Below are 14,979 nucleotides of genomic sequence, written 5' to 3'. Positions count from 1 at the left end.
TCCATGCCAACCAAATATCTTAATCCAATTAGTCCCACCTGCCAGCACCCGGCCCATATCCCTCCAAACTCTTTCTATTCAAATACCCATCCAGATGCCTCTTAAATGTTGCATTTGTACCAGCGACCACCACATCCTCTGGCAGTTCATTCCATACATGTACCACCCTCTGCGTGACAAAGTTGCCCCTTAGGTCTCTTTTATATCTTTCCCCTCTCACCCTAAACTAATGCCCTCTCGTTCTGGACTCCCCTACCCCAGAGAAAAGACTTTGTCTATTTATCCTATCCATACCCCTCATAATTTTGTAAACCTCTATAAGGTCACCCCTCAGCTTCCGACGCTGCAGGGAAAACAGTCCCAGCCTATTCAACCTCTCCCTATAGTTCAAATCCTCCAACCCTGGCAACATGCTTGTAAATCTTTTCTGAACTTTTTCAAGTTTCACATCTTTCCGATAGGAAGGAGACCAGAACAGCACGCAATATTCCAACAGTGGCCTAACCAATGTCCTGTACAGCCATAACATGTCCCCCGAACTCCTGTACTCAATACTCTGACCAATAAAGGAAAGCATACCAAACGCCTTCTTCACTAACCTATCTACCTGCGACTCCACTTTCAAGGAGCTATGAACCTGCACTCCAAAGTCTCTTTGTTCAGCAACACTCCCTAGGACATTACCATTAAGTATATAAGTCCTTCTAAGATTTGCTTTCCCAAAATGCAGCACCTCACTTTTATCTGAATTAAACTCAATCTGCCACTTCTCAGCCCATTGGCCCATCTGATCAAGATCCAATTCTAATCTGAGGTAACCCTCTCCGCAGTCCACTACACCTCCAATTTTGGTGTCGTCTGCAAACTTACTAACTGTACCTCTTATGCTTGCATCCAAATCATTTATGTAAATGACAAAAAGTAGAGGACCCAGCACCGATCCTTGTGGCACTCCCTGTGGTCACAGGCCTCCAGTCTGAAAAACTACCCTCCACCACCACCCTCTGTCTTCTACCTTTGAACCAGTTCTGTATCCAAATGGCGAGTTGTCCCTGTATTCCATGAGATCCAACCTTGCTTACCTTCTGCCATGGGGAATCTTGTTGAACACCTTTCTGAAGTCCATATAGATCACATCTACCACTCTGCCCTCATCAATCCTCTTTGTTACTTCTTTAAAAAACTCAATCAAGTTTGTGAAACATGATTTCCCACACACAAAGCCATGTTGACTATCCCTAAACAGTTCTTACCTCCCGACTCTCAGGATTCCTTCCAACAACTTACAAGATGATGCATGGGTTAGAAAGGGTGGAAGCTGGGAATTTGTTTCCGTCAGACATGGAGATTAGGACCCGTGGGCACAGCCTTAATATTAGAGGGGATCAATTTAAAACAGAAATGCGGAGACATTTCTTCAGCCAGAGAGTGGTGGGCCTGTGCAATTCATTGCCACGGAGCGCAGTGGAGATTGCGTCGTTGAATGTCTTCAAGGCAAAGATTGATAATTTCTTAATCTCACAAGGAATTAAGGGCTACGGGGAGAGTGCAGGTAAAGTGGAGTTGAAATGCCCATCAGCCATGATTGAATGGTGGAGTGGACTCGATGGGCCGAATGGCCTTACTTCCACTTCTATGTCTTATGGTCTTATGGTCCAATTCAAGACAGATTAGGAGAATTTTCTTTCACTCAAAGGGTTGTGAATTTGTGGAATTCTCTTCCTGAGAGAACAGTAAAGTCTGGGATATTAAATATTTTAAGGCAGAAGGTATAGGTACAGTTATGTTGTTTAATAGACATTTGGGTAAGTTCATGAACAGGAAAGGTTTGGAGGAATATAGGCTAAGTGCAGGCAGGTGGGACTAGTTTAGTTTGGGAACATGGTTAGTAGACTGGCTGGGTCAAAGGGTCTGTTTCCATGCTCTTTGACTCTATGATTCTGAGATGAATCTTAATTAACAAGTGAGTCAAAGGGTATTGGGATGGGCAAAAAAGTAGAGGTCACAATCATATCAGCCTAGATGCTATCAAATGGTGAAATCCAATGGGAAATCAAGTGTGTTCATGTCACATTGGACATTGTCCATCCCCACTGCACTGTCACAAACCTGTGAACTCATTGATGACAGCTCTTTGGGGGGGCGGTTAGGGCACTATTACAGAGATTTTAGCTTTTTTGCTGTGTTCAGGAAACAGAAACGTTGCAATTAGCACAAGTGTAACGTTTTGGAACGGCATTCCCTTCCACACACTGGTCCTCATGATGGTTCTGCTGCCTATATATAGGAAGCTGTTTGGAAAATGTCACCATTTTGTGAAGCTTTCTCAGTTGCCACCTGTTGAGGTAGCATTTACCTTCCAAGCAAGACTGTCAGATAAGCCTCCCTTAGGCCCCTTGGAGTGCTCCCTCCCCATCCCTAAGCGAATGGCAAATCCCACGGCAGTTTACTAATTGGTCATCTCCATAAATTTAAGCCAGCGGCACACAACAGAAACGCTTGGGTTAAGGATGCAGAAATGGACCTGACTTTGGACATCAGGTGGACAATTCAGTTCCCTATCTTACCTATCTTCTACCCTGTTTTGCAACAAGATGGATTAATACATGTGGTATGACCTTTCCAGAAAATTATATGAGCAAGTTAGCACCTACAGCATAAAGCATTCAATTATTTATTTGGAAGTATCCTTTTAGTGGAGCCTGTTGTTTATTACAGAATCAAACACTTTCACATTGAGGCTGCAGGGTTTGGGATGGAGAAAACCTGGTTGGTAACAGTTGCCTGAAGGAACTGCAGCTGTATTTTCCCCCACCCACACCATGAAGATGGAGTTTGTTTCCTAGGCAGCATGTGATCGAGAAACAGGAAGATTAACTCCTCATCCCCATCTGTCACTGGAGCTGAAATTAGCACAGCGAATAAATGCAGAAAATGCTGCCAATACAGATTGAAAAACATTTAAACCTTCATTTTTTTCAGCTGGAAGGATTCAAAATAAAATGTTCTGATGTTTATTACTACAAAAAATGCAAACTTTAAAAAAAAACCTCTATGATGCTATGCAAAAACCCTGGTATCTCTTCAGGTTTAATGAATTTCTCTATCTCCGCCATCTCTACCCTACCCAGGGGCAATGGGAACGTCAGAGTGACAGTGGTACTGCTAACGGTGGGTATAATGTGGGGTGGTGGTGGTGATGGGGGTGGTGGTGGTGATGGGGAGGGGGGTGATGGTGATAGGAGGGGGGGTGATGGGGTGGTGGTGGTGATGGGGAGGGGAGTGATGGGGGTGGTGATGGGGGGTGGTGGTGGTGATGGGGAGGGGGGGTGATGGGGGGTGGTGGTGGTGATGAGGAGGGGGTGGTGATGGGGTGGGGGTGGTGATGGGGGGGTGGTGATGGGGGGATGGTGGTAATGATGGGGTGGGGGTGGTGATGGGGGGATGGTGATGGGGGTGGTGGTGGTGATGGGGATGGGGGGTGGTGATGGGGGTGGTGATGGGGGGTGGTGGTGGTGATGGGGAGGGGGTGATGGTGATAGGGGGTAGTGGTGATGGGGGTGGTGATGGTGATATGGGGGGTGGTGATGGGGGGGTGGTGATGGGGGTGGGGGTGGGGGTGGGGGTGGGGGTGGTGATGGGGGTGGTGATGGTGGGGGGTGTGGTGATGGGGTGGGGTGGTGATCGGGGGGTGGTGATGGGGGTGGGGTGGTGATGGGGGGTGGTGATGGGGGTGGGGTGGTGATCGGGGTGTGGTGATGGGGGTGGGGTGGTGATGGGGGGTGGTGATGGTGATGGGGGTGGTGATGGGGGGGTGGTGATGGGGGGTGGTGATGGGGGGGTGGTGATGGGGGTGGTGATGGTGATGGGGGTGGTGATGGGGGGGTGGTGATGGGGGGGTGGTGATGGGGGTGGTGGTGATGGGGGGGTGGTGATGGTGATGGGGGGGGGTGTTATGGTAAAGATAAACATTACACATTAACCCTGTGCTGGGGCCAACATTGCTGCTGCTCATTAAGAAACCCACAATGAGATTGCCTTTGCCCATGTATTGAATATAGCCATTCCCAGTGCTGAGACAGCCAGCATTCCCTGGGCTCGCTGTCTTTGGGATGGACATAGACCCTCTGTCTCCCACCAGCTTGGTATTTCTACAGACAAATTCCCCAGTCAGTTTCCGGATATTATTCCCCTCAGCAGCAGAGACAAGGTTGTGCTCCAGATGTGACTTCGGAGCATCCAGCCGCTAGGTCTGATCCTTGTCTCTTGTCTTGTTGGGGAAGAGGGGGTGGGGGGGTCTTTATCCTGTCTCACCTCCTGTAGCCAGCCCTTGGCTCTGCACTGCCTCACTGCCCGGGATCTCACCGGCCTCCTGTTCCCTCTCGATCCCTTCGATCTCTTGGTGATGCTGCTCCAGGAAAGCAGCAGCCGGGTCCTGCTCGGCTCCGGGAGCAGACCCGTTCTCAAGATCCATCTTCCTCAATCCCGCAGCTAGAAATGATCAGGAAAACGCGGTGTGAGAATGCAGAGAGCCCACAGTCAGTCAGTACAGCGAGCAGGCACTGGATCAGGATGCGAGAGAGAGAGAGAGAGCTCTAGCTCACAGCATGAAGCAGAGACTGCGGCTGAGCTCAGTTCCAGCAGTGTCCAGGGGTGGGTTTGGGGGAGTCTGTCTGATCCGCCTTGTAGCCCTCCCCAAGCCAGAGACAGAGGGCTCAGGGTGAGCCCAGGAACACAGCAGCACACACAGGAGCATCGGAAATGGAAAGGAGAAATATTTGCAACACTTTGGGGAAAGAGCAGCGAATGCTAACGGAATGCGAAGATCCAGGGTTCCAGTACACAAGACCGGACTCTAATAGCTAATTTTCTATTAAATGGATTAAATGAAAATGACAGAATATCAGAAATCAGACAGAGCCCTTGTAGGATATAAAGGAAGCAGGAGAAATTGGAACAAGGTATTATGAGGGCTGAAGGGGCGAGGATATATCCTTGGCAAATAGGATTGGGGAGAATCCCAAGGTATTTTATACATCCACACGGAACAACAGGGTGATTGGGGACAAGGGTAGGTCCACTCAAGGAGAAAGAAGGGCAAACAGCTCTAATAAATACTTCACATCAGTCTTTCCCAAGAACAAGGGCGTGGATGATGGTTAGGTTAGGGAGAGGTGGGTTGGTAATCTATGGTATGTCCACATTAAGAATGTGTTGGGTGCCCCGAAAAATATTAAACTAGAGAAGTTCCCAGGGCCGGATGGGCTCTATCACAGGATTCTGGATCAGTGGTGCTGGAAGAGCACAGCAGTTCAGGCAGCATCCAAGGAGCAGCAAAATCGACGTTTTGGGCAAAAGCCCTTCATCTTTACCTCTATCATAGGATACTGAGGGAGGCAAGCCAGAAGATTGCTGGGGCATTGACAAAGAAGCTTGGATCCTCTTTAGTCATAGGAGGACCCAGAAGACTGCAGAATAGCCAATGTTGTTGTTTTGTTTAAAAGGGGCATCATAATCTAGGAAATTATAGGTCAGTGAACCTTACACCAGAGAATAGGGAAATTCTTGAAGAAGATTCTTAGGGACAGGATTTATTCTCATTTGGAAAAGAACAAATCTATTTCAGTTAGTTCGCACCGTGCAGGGGAGGTCATGTCTCATAAATTTGATTGAGTTTGTTGAGTAAAGATGGTTGATGAGGGTAAGGCAGTGGATGTTGTCAATATGAACTTTACTAAAGCATTTGACAAGGTCCCTCATGGTAGGCTGGCCCAGAAGATGAAGTCACATGAGTAACTTGGCAAGTTGGTTACAACAATGGCTGGTTCATAGAAAACAAAGGGTAACTGTGTTTCTCTGAATGTGGTGTTCACAAAAATCAGTGCTGGGACGTCTGTTGTTTGTAATACATAGACATGCTTTTGATGAAAATGTAGGTACTCTAATAAGTAATTTTGCATTTTGAAAATTGGTGGAGTTGTGGATTGTGAGGAAGATTATCAAATGATACAGCATTAATGTCCTTCAAGGAAAGAAATCTGCCATCCTTACATGGTCTGGACTAAATGACTCCAGACCCTCAGCAATGTGGTTGACTCACAATTGCCTCTGAAATGGCCTAGCATGCTGTTTCCTTGTACCAACCACTACAAGGTCTGAAAGAAATGAAACCAGATGGATCACTTGGCATCGATCCAGGCATCAGAAAACACCATGGCAGAAACAGCCCTGTTGACCCTACAAAGTCCTATTTACTAACATCTGGCGGTTAGTACCAAACTGGGAGAGCTGTCTCACAGACAAATCAAGCAATAACCTCACATTGTCTGTCAGGTATGATTCCGTGATTATGACAATGTCCTAGACACCACCATCACCATCCCTGGATATGTCCTGATCAACAAGACAGACCCAGCCAAGATGGTGGCACAGCAGTAGACAATTGGGAGGGAGTTGCTTTGGGAGTCCTCAACATTGACTTCACATCCTTGAACACGCATGGTTTCAGGTTAAACATGGATAAGGAAGCCTCCTGCTGATTACCACATACCATTCTTCCTCACCTGATGAGTCAGTAATCCTCCGTGTTGAACAACACTTGAAGGAAACCCTGAGGATGGCAACGGCACAAAATGTACTCTGGCTGGGAGATTTCAGTGTCCACCACAAGGAGTGGCTCGGCAGCAGTACCATTGATCGTGCTGGTCGGGTCCTAAAGGACATAGCTGCTAGACTGGATCTGCAGCAGGTGGTGAGGGAACCAACAAGAGGGAAAAACATACTTGACCTCATCCTTACCAATCTGCCGGCTGCAGATGTATCTGTCTGTGACAGTATCGGTAAGGGTGACCACCGCACTGTCCTTGTGAAGACAAAGGCATGCCTTCGCATTATGAAAAGCCTCCATCATTTGTGTGGCACTGTATTAAATGGAACAGATCCCTACCCTCCAGTCCATGCAGCATCCTGGTAGATCTCCTCTGCACTCTCTCTAAAGCTTTCACATCTTTCCTATGATAAGGCGACCAGAACTGAACCCAATATTCCAAGTACGATCTAACCAGGGCTCTATCGAGCTGCAGCATAACCTCGTGGCTGTTAAACCCAATCCCCCCTGCTAATGAAAGCCAACACACCATACACCTTCTTCACAACCCTATCAGCACAGGTGGCAGCTTTGAGGGATCTCTGTTCCTCCACACTGCCTGGAATCCTGCTTTTAATCCTGTATTCTGTATTCAAATTTGACCTTCCGAAATGAATCACTTCACACTTTTCCAAGTTAAGACAATAACACTATAAGACACAGGAGTGGAAGTAAGGCCATTCGGCCCATTGAGTCCACTCTGCCATTCAGTCATGACTGATGGACATTTCAACGCCACTTACCCGCACTCTCCCCATATCCATTAATTCCTTGCGAGATCAAGAATTTATCAATCTCTGCCTTAAAGACATTTAACGTCCCGACCTCCACTGCGCTCCATGGCGATGAATTCCACAGGCCCACCACTCTCTGGCTGAAGAAATGTCTCCTCATTTCCGTTCTAAATTGACCCCCCTCTAATTCTAAGGCTGTGCCCATGGGTCCTAGTCTCCCCACCTGATGGAAACAAATTCCTGAGTCCACCCTTTCTAAGCCATACATTATCTTATAGATCTCCCCTCAACCTCAATCCCAGGATCCTCAGCCATTCATTGTAAGCTTGGCCTTCCATTCCAGGGATCATCCGTATGAATCTCCACTGGACACGCTCCATTGCCAGTATGTCCTTCCTGAGGTGTGCGGACCAAAACTGGACACAGTACTCCAAATGGGGCCTAACCAGAGCTTTATAAAGTCACAGTAGCACATCGCTGCTTTTATATTCTAACCCTCTTGAGATAAATGACAACATTACATTTGCTTTCTTAATCATGGACTCAACCTGCAAGTTAACCTTCAGAGAATCCTGTACTAGCACTCCCAGATCCCTTTGTACTTTGGCTTTATGAACTTTCTCACTGTTTATTCAATAGTCCATGCCTGTGTTCTTTTTTCCCAAAGTGCAAGACATCGCATTTGCTCACATTGAATTTCATCAGCCATTTCCTTGACTACTCTCCTAAACAGTCTAAATCTTTCTGCAGCCTCCCCACCTCCTCAGTATTACCTGCCTATCCACTTACCTTTGTATCACCAGCAAACTTCACCAGAATGCCCCCAGTCCCTTCATCCAGATCATTAAAATGTAAAGTCAATAGCTGCTGCCCCAACACTGAACCCTGCGGGACACCACTTGTCACTATGCCATTCCGAAAAAGAATCTTTTATTCCAACTCTCTGCCTTCTGTCAGATAGCCAATCCTCCACCCATTCCAGTAGCTCACCTCAAACACCTCACCTTACTCAGCAGCTTCCCATGAGGCACCTTATCAGAGACCTTTTGGAAGTCTAGGTACATGACATCCACTGGGTTTCCCTGATCTAACCTACTTGTTACCTCTTCAAAGAATCCTAACAGGTTTGTCAGGCATGACCTTCCCTTACTAAATCAGAAATATATACCCATCCCCCCAATGCTCTGTGCATCCTGTGGCCTCTCCCTCTGCTGATCTTTTAAAAGCCTCAATTACCCAGCAGTCCGGTGTCCGTACCTGCTCGAATTCCATCTGCCACTTATCAGCCCTGCTCTGCATCCTATCCATGTCCAATTGCAACCTAACACAGCCCTCCACACTATCCACCACTCCACCAACCTTTGTGTCATTGGCAAACTTACTAACCCACCCTTCCACTTCCTCATTCAAGTTATTTATAAAAATCACAAAGAGCAGAGGTCCCAGAACAGATCCCTGGGGAACACCACTGGTCACCGAGCTCCAGGCTGGATATGACATCCAAATGGTTGCAGACACTGGATACTGCAAATACTATGCGCCCTGACAACATTCCAGCAATAGTATTGAAGATACAACCTGAATTCGCCGCTTCCTCAGCTAAGCTACTCCAGTAGAGTAGTATCTACCTGACAAGGTGGAAAATTGCCCAGGTATGTCCGATATACAAATCCAACTCAGCCAACTACTGCCCCATCAGTCCCCTCTCAATCATCAGTAAAGTGATGGAAGGTGTCATCAACAGTGCTATCAAGCAACACCTGCTCAGTCACGCCCAGTTTGGGTTCCACCAGGGCCACTCAGCTCCAGACCTCATTACAGCCCTGGTCCACACATGGGCAAAAGAGCTGAATTCCAGAGGGGAGGTGAGAGTGACAGCCCTTGACATCAAGGATGCATTCAATCCAGTATGGCATCAAGCAAACCTAGAATCAATGGATAGAACATAGAACATAGAACATAGAAGGATACAGCGCAGTACAGGCCCTTCGGCCCTCGATGTTGCGCCGACCGAATCCTACCTAACCTATACTAGCCCAATAACTTCCAAATGCCTATCCAATGCCCGCTTAAATGACCATAAAGAAGGAGAGTTCACCACTGATACGGGCAGGGCATTCCATGAACTCACAACCCGCTGTGTGAAGAATCTACCCCTAACATCTGTCCTATACCTACCACCCCTTAATTTAAAGCTATGTCCCCTAGTAACACCTGACTCCATTAGCGGTAAAAGGTTCTTAGTATCTACCCTATCTAAACCCCTAATCATCTTATACACTTCTATCAGATCTCCCCTAAACCTTCTCTTCTCCAATGAGAACAGCCCCAAGTGCCTCAGCCTTTCCTCATAAGATTTTCCTACCATTCCAGGCAACATCCTGGTAAACCTCCTCTGCACTCGTTCTAAAGCTTCCACATCCTTCCTATAGTATGGCGACCAAAACTGCACACAATACTCCAGATGAGGCCTCACCAGAGTCTTATACAACTGCAACATGACCTCAGGACTCCGGAACTCAATTCCTCTGCCAATAAAGCCCAGTACACCATATGCCTTCCTCACAGCACTATTTACCTGGGTGGCAACTTTCAGAGATCTGTGTACATAGACACCAAGATCCCTCTGCTCATCCACACTACCAAGTAGCCTACCATTAGCCCAGTAATCCATCATCTTGTTATTCCTACCAAAGTGAACGACTTCGCACTTAGCTACATTGAATTCCATTTGCCACATTTCCGCCCAGCTCTGCAACTTTTCTATATCCCGCTGTAACCTACCACTTCCTTCCTCACTATCCACAACTCCACCGACTTTTGTGTCATCCGCAAACTTGCTTACCCAGCTTTCAAGTCCTTCCTCTAGATCATTTATAAAGATAACAAAAAGCAATGGTCCCAAAACAGATCCTTGTGGTACACCGCTAGTAACTGCGCTCCAAGATGAACATAATCCATCAACTACTACCCTCTGTCTCCTTCCAGCCAGCCAATTCCTAATCCAAACCTCTAATGTATCCTCAATGCCATACCTCCGAAGTTTTAGCATTAGCCTACCATGGGGAACCTTATCGAACGCCTTACTAAAATCCATATACACAACATCTACTGCTTTACCCTCATCCACTTCCTTAGTCACCTTCTCAAAGAACTCAATAAGGTTTGTGAGGCACGACCTGCCCTTCACAAAACCATGCTGGCTATCCCTGATCACGTTATTCCTACCCAGATGTTCATAAATCTTATCCCTTACCATTCTCTCTAAGACTTTGCCCACCACTGAAGTCAGACTCACTGGCCTATAGTTACTAGGGCTATCCCTACTCCCTTTCTTGAACAATGGGACCACATTCGCTATCCTCCAGTCCTCTGGTACTATTCCCGTTGACAATGACGACATAAAGATCCAGGCCAATGGCTCTGCTATCTCCTCCCTAGCTTCCCATAGGATCCTGGGGTAAATGCCATCAGGCCCAGGAGACTTATCTATATTCATCCTTTCCAATATTCCCAAAACCTCTTCCCTGCATATTTCCAGGGCATCCATTCTAATTATTTGTGATTCCATATTCACATCAGCAACAGTGTCCTGTTCCTGAGTGAATACTGATGAAAAGTACTGATTTAATGTCTCTCCAATCTCCTCCGCCTCCACACACAACTTCCCACTACTATCCTTGACTGGACCGATACCTACCCTAGTCATCCTTTTATTCTTGACATACCTGTAGAAAGCCTTTGGGTTTTCCCTAATCCTACCAGCTAAAGACTTTTCATGTCCCCTTCTCGCTTCTCTTAGCTCCCTCTTTAGCTCCTTCCTGGCTACCTTATAACTCTCAATCGCCCCAACTGAACCTTCACGCCTCATCTTTACATATGCCGCCTTCTTCCCTTTCACAAGGGACTCCAATTCCTTACTAAACCACGGCTGCCTCACAAGGCCCTTTACACCATGCCTGACTGGTACATACCTATCAAGGACACGCAGTAGCTGCTCCTTGAACAATTCCCACATCTCATTAGTGTTCTTCTCTTGAAGCCTGTTTTTCCAATCCACACATCCTAAGTCATGCCTCACTGCATCATAATTTCCCTGCCCCCAGCTATAGCTCTTGCCCTGCGGCGCACGATTATCCCTCTCCATCACTAAAGTAAAAGTCACCGAGTTGTGGTCACTGTCCCCGAAGTGCTCACCTACCTCCAAGTCTAACACCTGGCCTGGTTCATTACCTAGAACCAAATCCAATATAGCCTTCCCTCTTGTTGGCCTGTCGACATATTGTGTCAGGAAACCCTCCTGCACACATTGTACAAACACCGACCCATCTAATGAACTCGAGCTATAGCTCTCCCAGTCAATATCTGGGAAGTTAAAGTCCCCCATAACAACCACCCTGCTACCTTCACTCTTTTCCTGAATCATCCTCGCAATATTATCCTCTACTTCTCTAGGACTATTAGGAGGCCTGTAGAAAACACCTAACAGGGTGACCTCACCTTTCCTATTTCTAACCTCAGCCCAAACTACCTCAGATGGCAAGTCCTCTTCCATCGTCCATTCCACTGCTGTGATACTGTCTTTGACAAGTAATGCCACGCCTCACCCTTTTTTTACCCCCATGTCTGATCCTACTAAAACATTTGAACCCTGGAACGTGCAACAGCCATTCTTGTCCCTGTTCTACCCACGTCTCTGTAATGGCCACAACATCGAAGTCCCAGGTACCAACCCACACTGCAAGTTCACCTACCTTATTCCTTATACTTCTGGCATTGAAGTATACACACTTCAATCCACCTTTCTGGTTACAGGCACCCTCCTTAGAGATCGCTGCATTATTCCTAACCTCCCTACACTCAAGGTCCTGTACCCTAAAGCTACAGTCCTGGTTCCCATGCCCCCGCGGAGTTAGTTTAAACCCTCCCAAAGAGCACTAGCAAACCTCCCCCCAAGGATACTGGTGCCCCTCAGGTTCAGGTGTAGCCCATCCTTTTTATAGAGGTCCCACCTTCCCCAGAATGAGCCCCAGTTGTCCAGAAACCAGAATCCCTCCCTCCTGCACCATCCCTGTAGCCACGCATTTAACTGCTCTCTCTCCCTATTCCTCGACTCTCTATCACGTGGCACGGGTAACAAACCAGAGACTACAACTCTGTTTGTTCTAACTCGGAGCTTCCAACCTAGCTCCCTGAAAGCCTGTCTGACATCCTCACCCTTCTTCCTACCTATATCGTTGGTGCCAACGTGGACCACGATCTGGGGCTGCTCCCCCTCCCCCTTAAGGACCCGGAAAACACGATCAGCGACATCACGTACCCTTGCACCTGGGAGGCAACATACCAAACGTGAGTCCCTGTCGCCCCCACAAAACCGTCTGTCTGTACCCCTCACTATCGAGTCCCCAAGAACAATTGCTCTACCTTTCTCCACCCTACCCTTCTGAGCAACGGGGCCAGGCTCCGTGCCAGAGGCCTGAACCTCGTTGCTTGCCCCTGGTAAGTCATCCCCCCCACAAGTATCCAAAACGGTATACTTGTTCTTGAGGGGAATGACCGCAGGGGGTCCCTGCACTGGCTTCCTCCTCCCACTCCCCCTCACTGTCACCCATCTATCTTGAACTTTCGGAGTAACTACTTGCCTAAAGCTCCGATCTATGACCTCCTCTGCCTCCCAAATGATCCGCAGTTCATCCAACTCCAGCTCCAGTTCCCTAACACGTTAGGGGCAAACTCTCTGTTGGTTGGAGTTATATCTGACACATCGGAAGATGGTCGTAGTTGTTGGAGGTCAGTCATCTCAGCTCCAGGACATCTAATCAGGAGTTCCTCAGGGTAGTGTCCTAGACTCAACTATCTTCGGCTGCTTCATCAATGACCTTCCCTCCATCATAAGGTCAGAAGTGGGGATGTTCGCCAATGATTACACACACACAATGTTCAATACCATCTGCAACTCCTCAGAAACTGAAGCAGTCAGTGTTCAAATGCAACAAGATCTGGACAATATCCAGGCTTGGACTGACAATTGAAAAATAACCTATGAAAAATAGACTATGACCATTTCCAATAAGCAACAACCTAACCATCGCCCCTTGAAATCAACTGTGTTACCATCACCGAATCCACAATGATCAACATCCTGTGGGTTATCAGTTACCAGAAAATCAACTGACCTCACCACATAAGCACAGTGGCTACAACAACAGGTCAGAGGCTAGTAATACTGTAGTGAATAACTCACCACCTGACTCCCAAAGGCCTGTCCACTATCTACTTGGAACAAGTCAGGAGTATGATGGAATATTCCTGATTTGACTGGATGAATGCAGCTCAAACAACACTCAAGAAGCTTAATACCATCCATAACAAAGCAGCCCACTGAGCACCACATCCACAAGCATCCACTCCCTCCAACATCAACGCTCAGTAGCTGGAGCATATACTATCTACAAGATGCACTACAGAAATTCACCAAAGATCCTCAGCTTACAAACCCACAACCACTTCCATATAGAGGTAGAGTAGGTTAGGTTTATTTTCATTAGAAAAAAGGAGATTGAGGGGGGACCTGATTGAGGTTTACAAAACCATGAAGGGTATAGACAAGGTGGATAGAGACAAGCTTTTTCCCAGGGTGAAGGAATAAATAATGAGAGTCACACTTTCAAGGTGAGAGGTGGAAAGTTTAAGGGGGATACACGGGGCATATTTTCTCAGTATGGTAATATAAGATACTAGGGACCATAAATCGAAGGTAAAAGGGGAAAAGTTCAAAGGAAATGTGTGAGGAAAGGTTTCTCCATAGAGAGTGATAAGCACCTGGAACGTGCTGTCGGGGAGATGGTAGAAGCAAAATATAAGAGGCATTTAAGCAGAAACATGAAGAGGCAGGGAATAGAGAGATACGGATCACAAACAGGCAGATGGGATTTTCTTTTAAGTTATTTTGTAAGAATCCAGCTCTTTGTTTTGTATCTTAACATGCTTTTACACACAACAGAACAGCGGTTCTATCTTTTAACTATCACTGGTAGATCATGTTTTTCAAATTGATTAATTTACATGCAAAGCCAGTTAAGGGCAATGCAAGAGCCCAGGTGTCCTTGGAGAAGGAGCAGGTGGTGTCCACCAACACCCTGGAGTTGTTCAGGGAGAGGTGGGTGCCGCAGGGAGTGGAGTGCATTATTTCCCCCTCCAACTCTATCTTGATTTAGTCCCTGCCCTCCCCTTCACTGTTTGATCACACAGCATTACCCTTTGATGTGAAGGGCACTGCTTGTCACTGGCCACCCGGGTGTTTCCTTTCTTCCTGGTGGTGGAAATTGAATAAATATTCGTGCATCTTGTGTCTCACACCTGCACAGACACACACACACCATGGGTGCTGGGGAAAAAATAAGCACTACCGCAGTTAGGTGGTAGTGTGGGGGTTTTAAAAATAAAAAATATATATAAACAGAAGTGTCAGAGGGGTGGGGGTGGGGGTGGGGGTTGAGGGTGTGTGGGTGGGGCTGGTGTGGGGAGGGGTTGGGGTGGATTGGGGTGGGGTGGGGTAGTGGGGGGCAGGGATGGGTGGTGGGGGTTTAGGTTGGGGTG

The 14,979-nt window shown here is 47.3% G+C and overlaps 1 protein-coding gene across 2 annotated transcripts in view; it reads right to left on the bottom strand.

The window, feature by feature from the left end:
* Positions 1-14,979, bottom strand: part of LOC132833233 (clathrin light chain B-like) — a 66,839-nt gene that overhangs the window by 46,905 nt on the left and 4,955 nt on the right. The window contains exon 2 of one of the 2 annotated variants that reach the window (XM_060851345.1): positions 4,315-4,491. The exons of the other annotated variant lie outside the window; for it this stretch is intronic. Within the exon in view, the coding sequence (XP_060707328.1) occupies positions 4,315-4,491 (177 nt within the window). The remainder of the gene's footprint in view (positions 1-4,314; positions 4,492-14,979) is intronic. 2 annotated transcript variants of the gene reach the window in all.

Source organism: Hemiscyllium ocellatum, chromosome 36, assembly GCF_020745735.1.
Source record: "Hemiscyllium ocellatum isolate sHemOce1 chromosome 36, sHemOce1.pat.X.cur, whole genome shotgun sequence".
Classification (NCBI taxonomy): domain Eukaryota; kingdom Metazoa; phylum Chordata; class Chondrichthyes; order Orectolobiformes; family Hemiscylliidae; genus Hemiscyllium; species Hemiscyllium ocellatum.
Note: the sequence above shows the minus strand (reverse complement) of the source record. Positions and strands in the feature narration are given on the sequence as shown.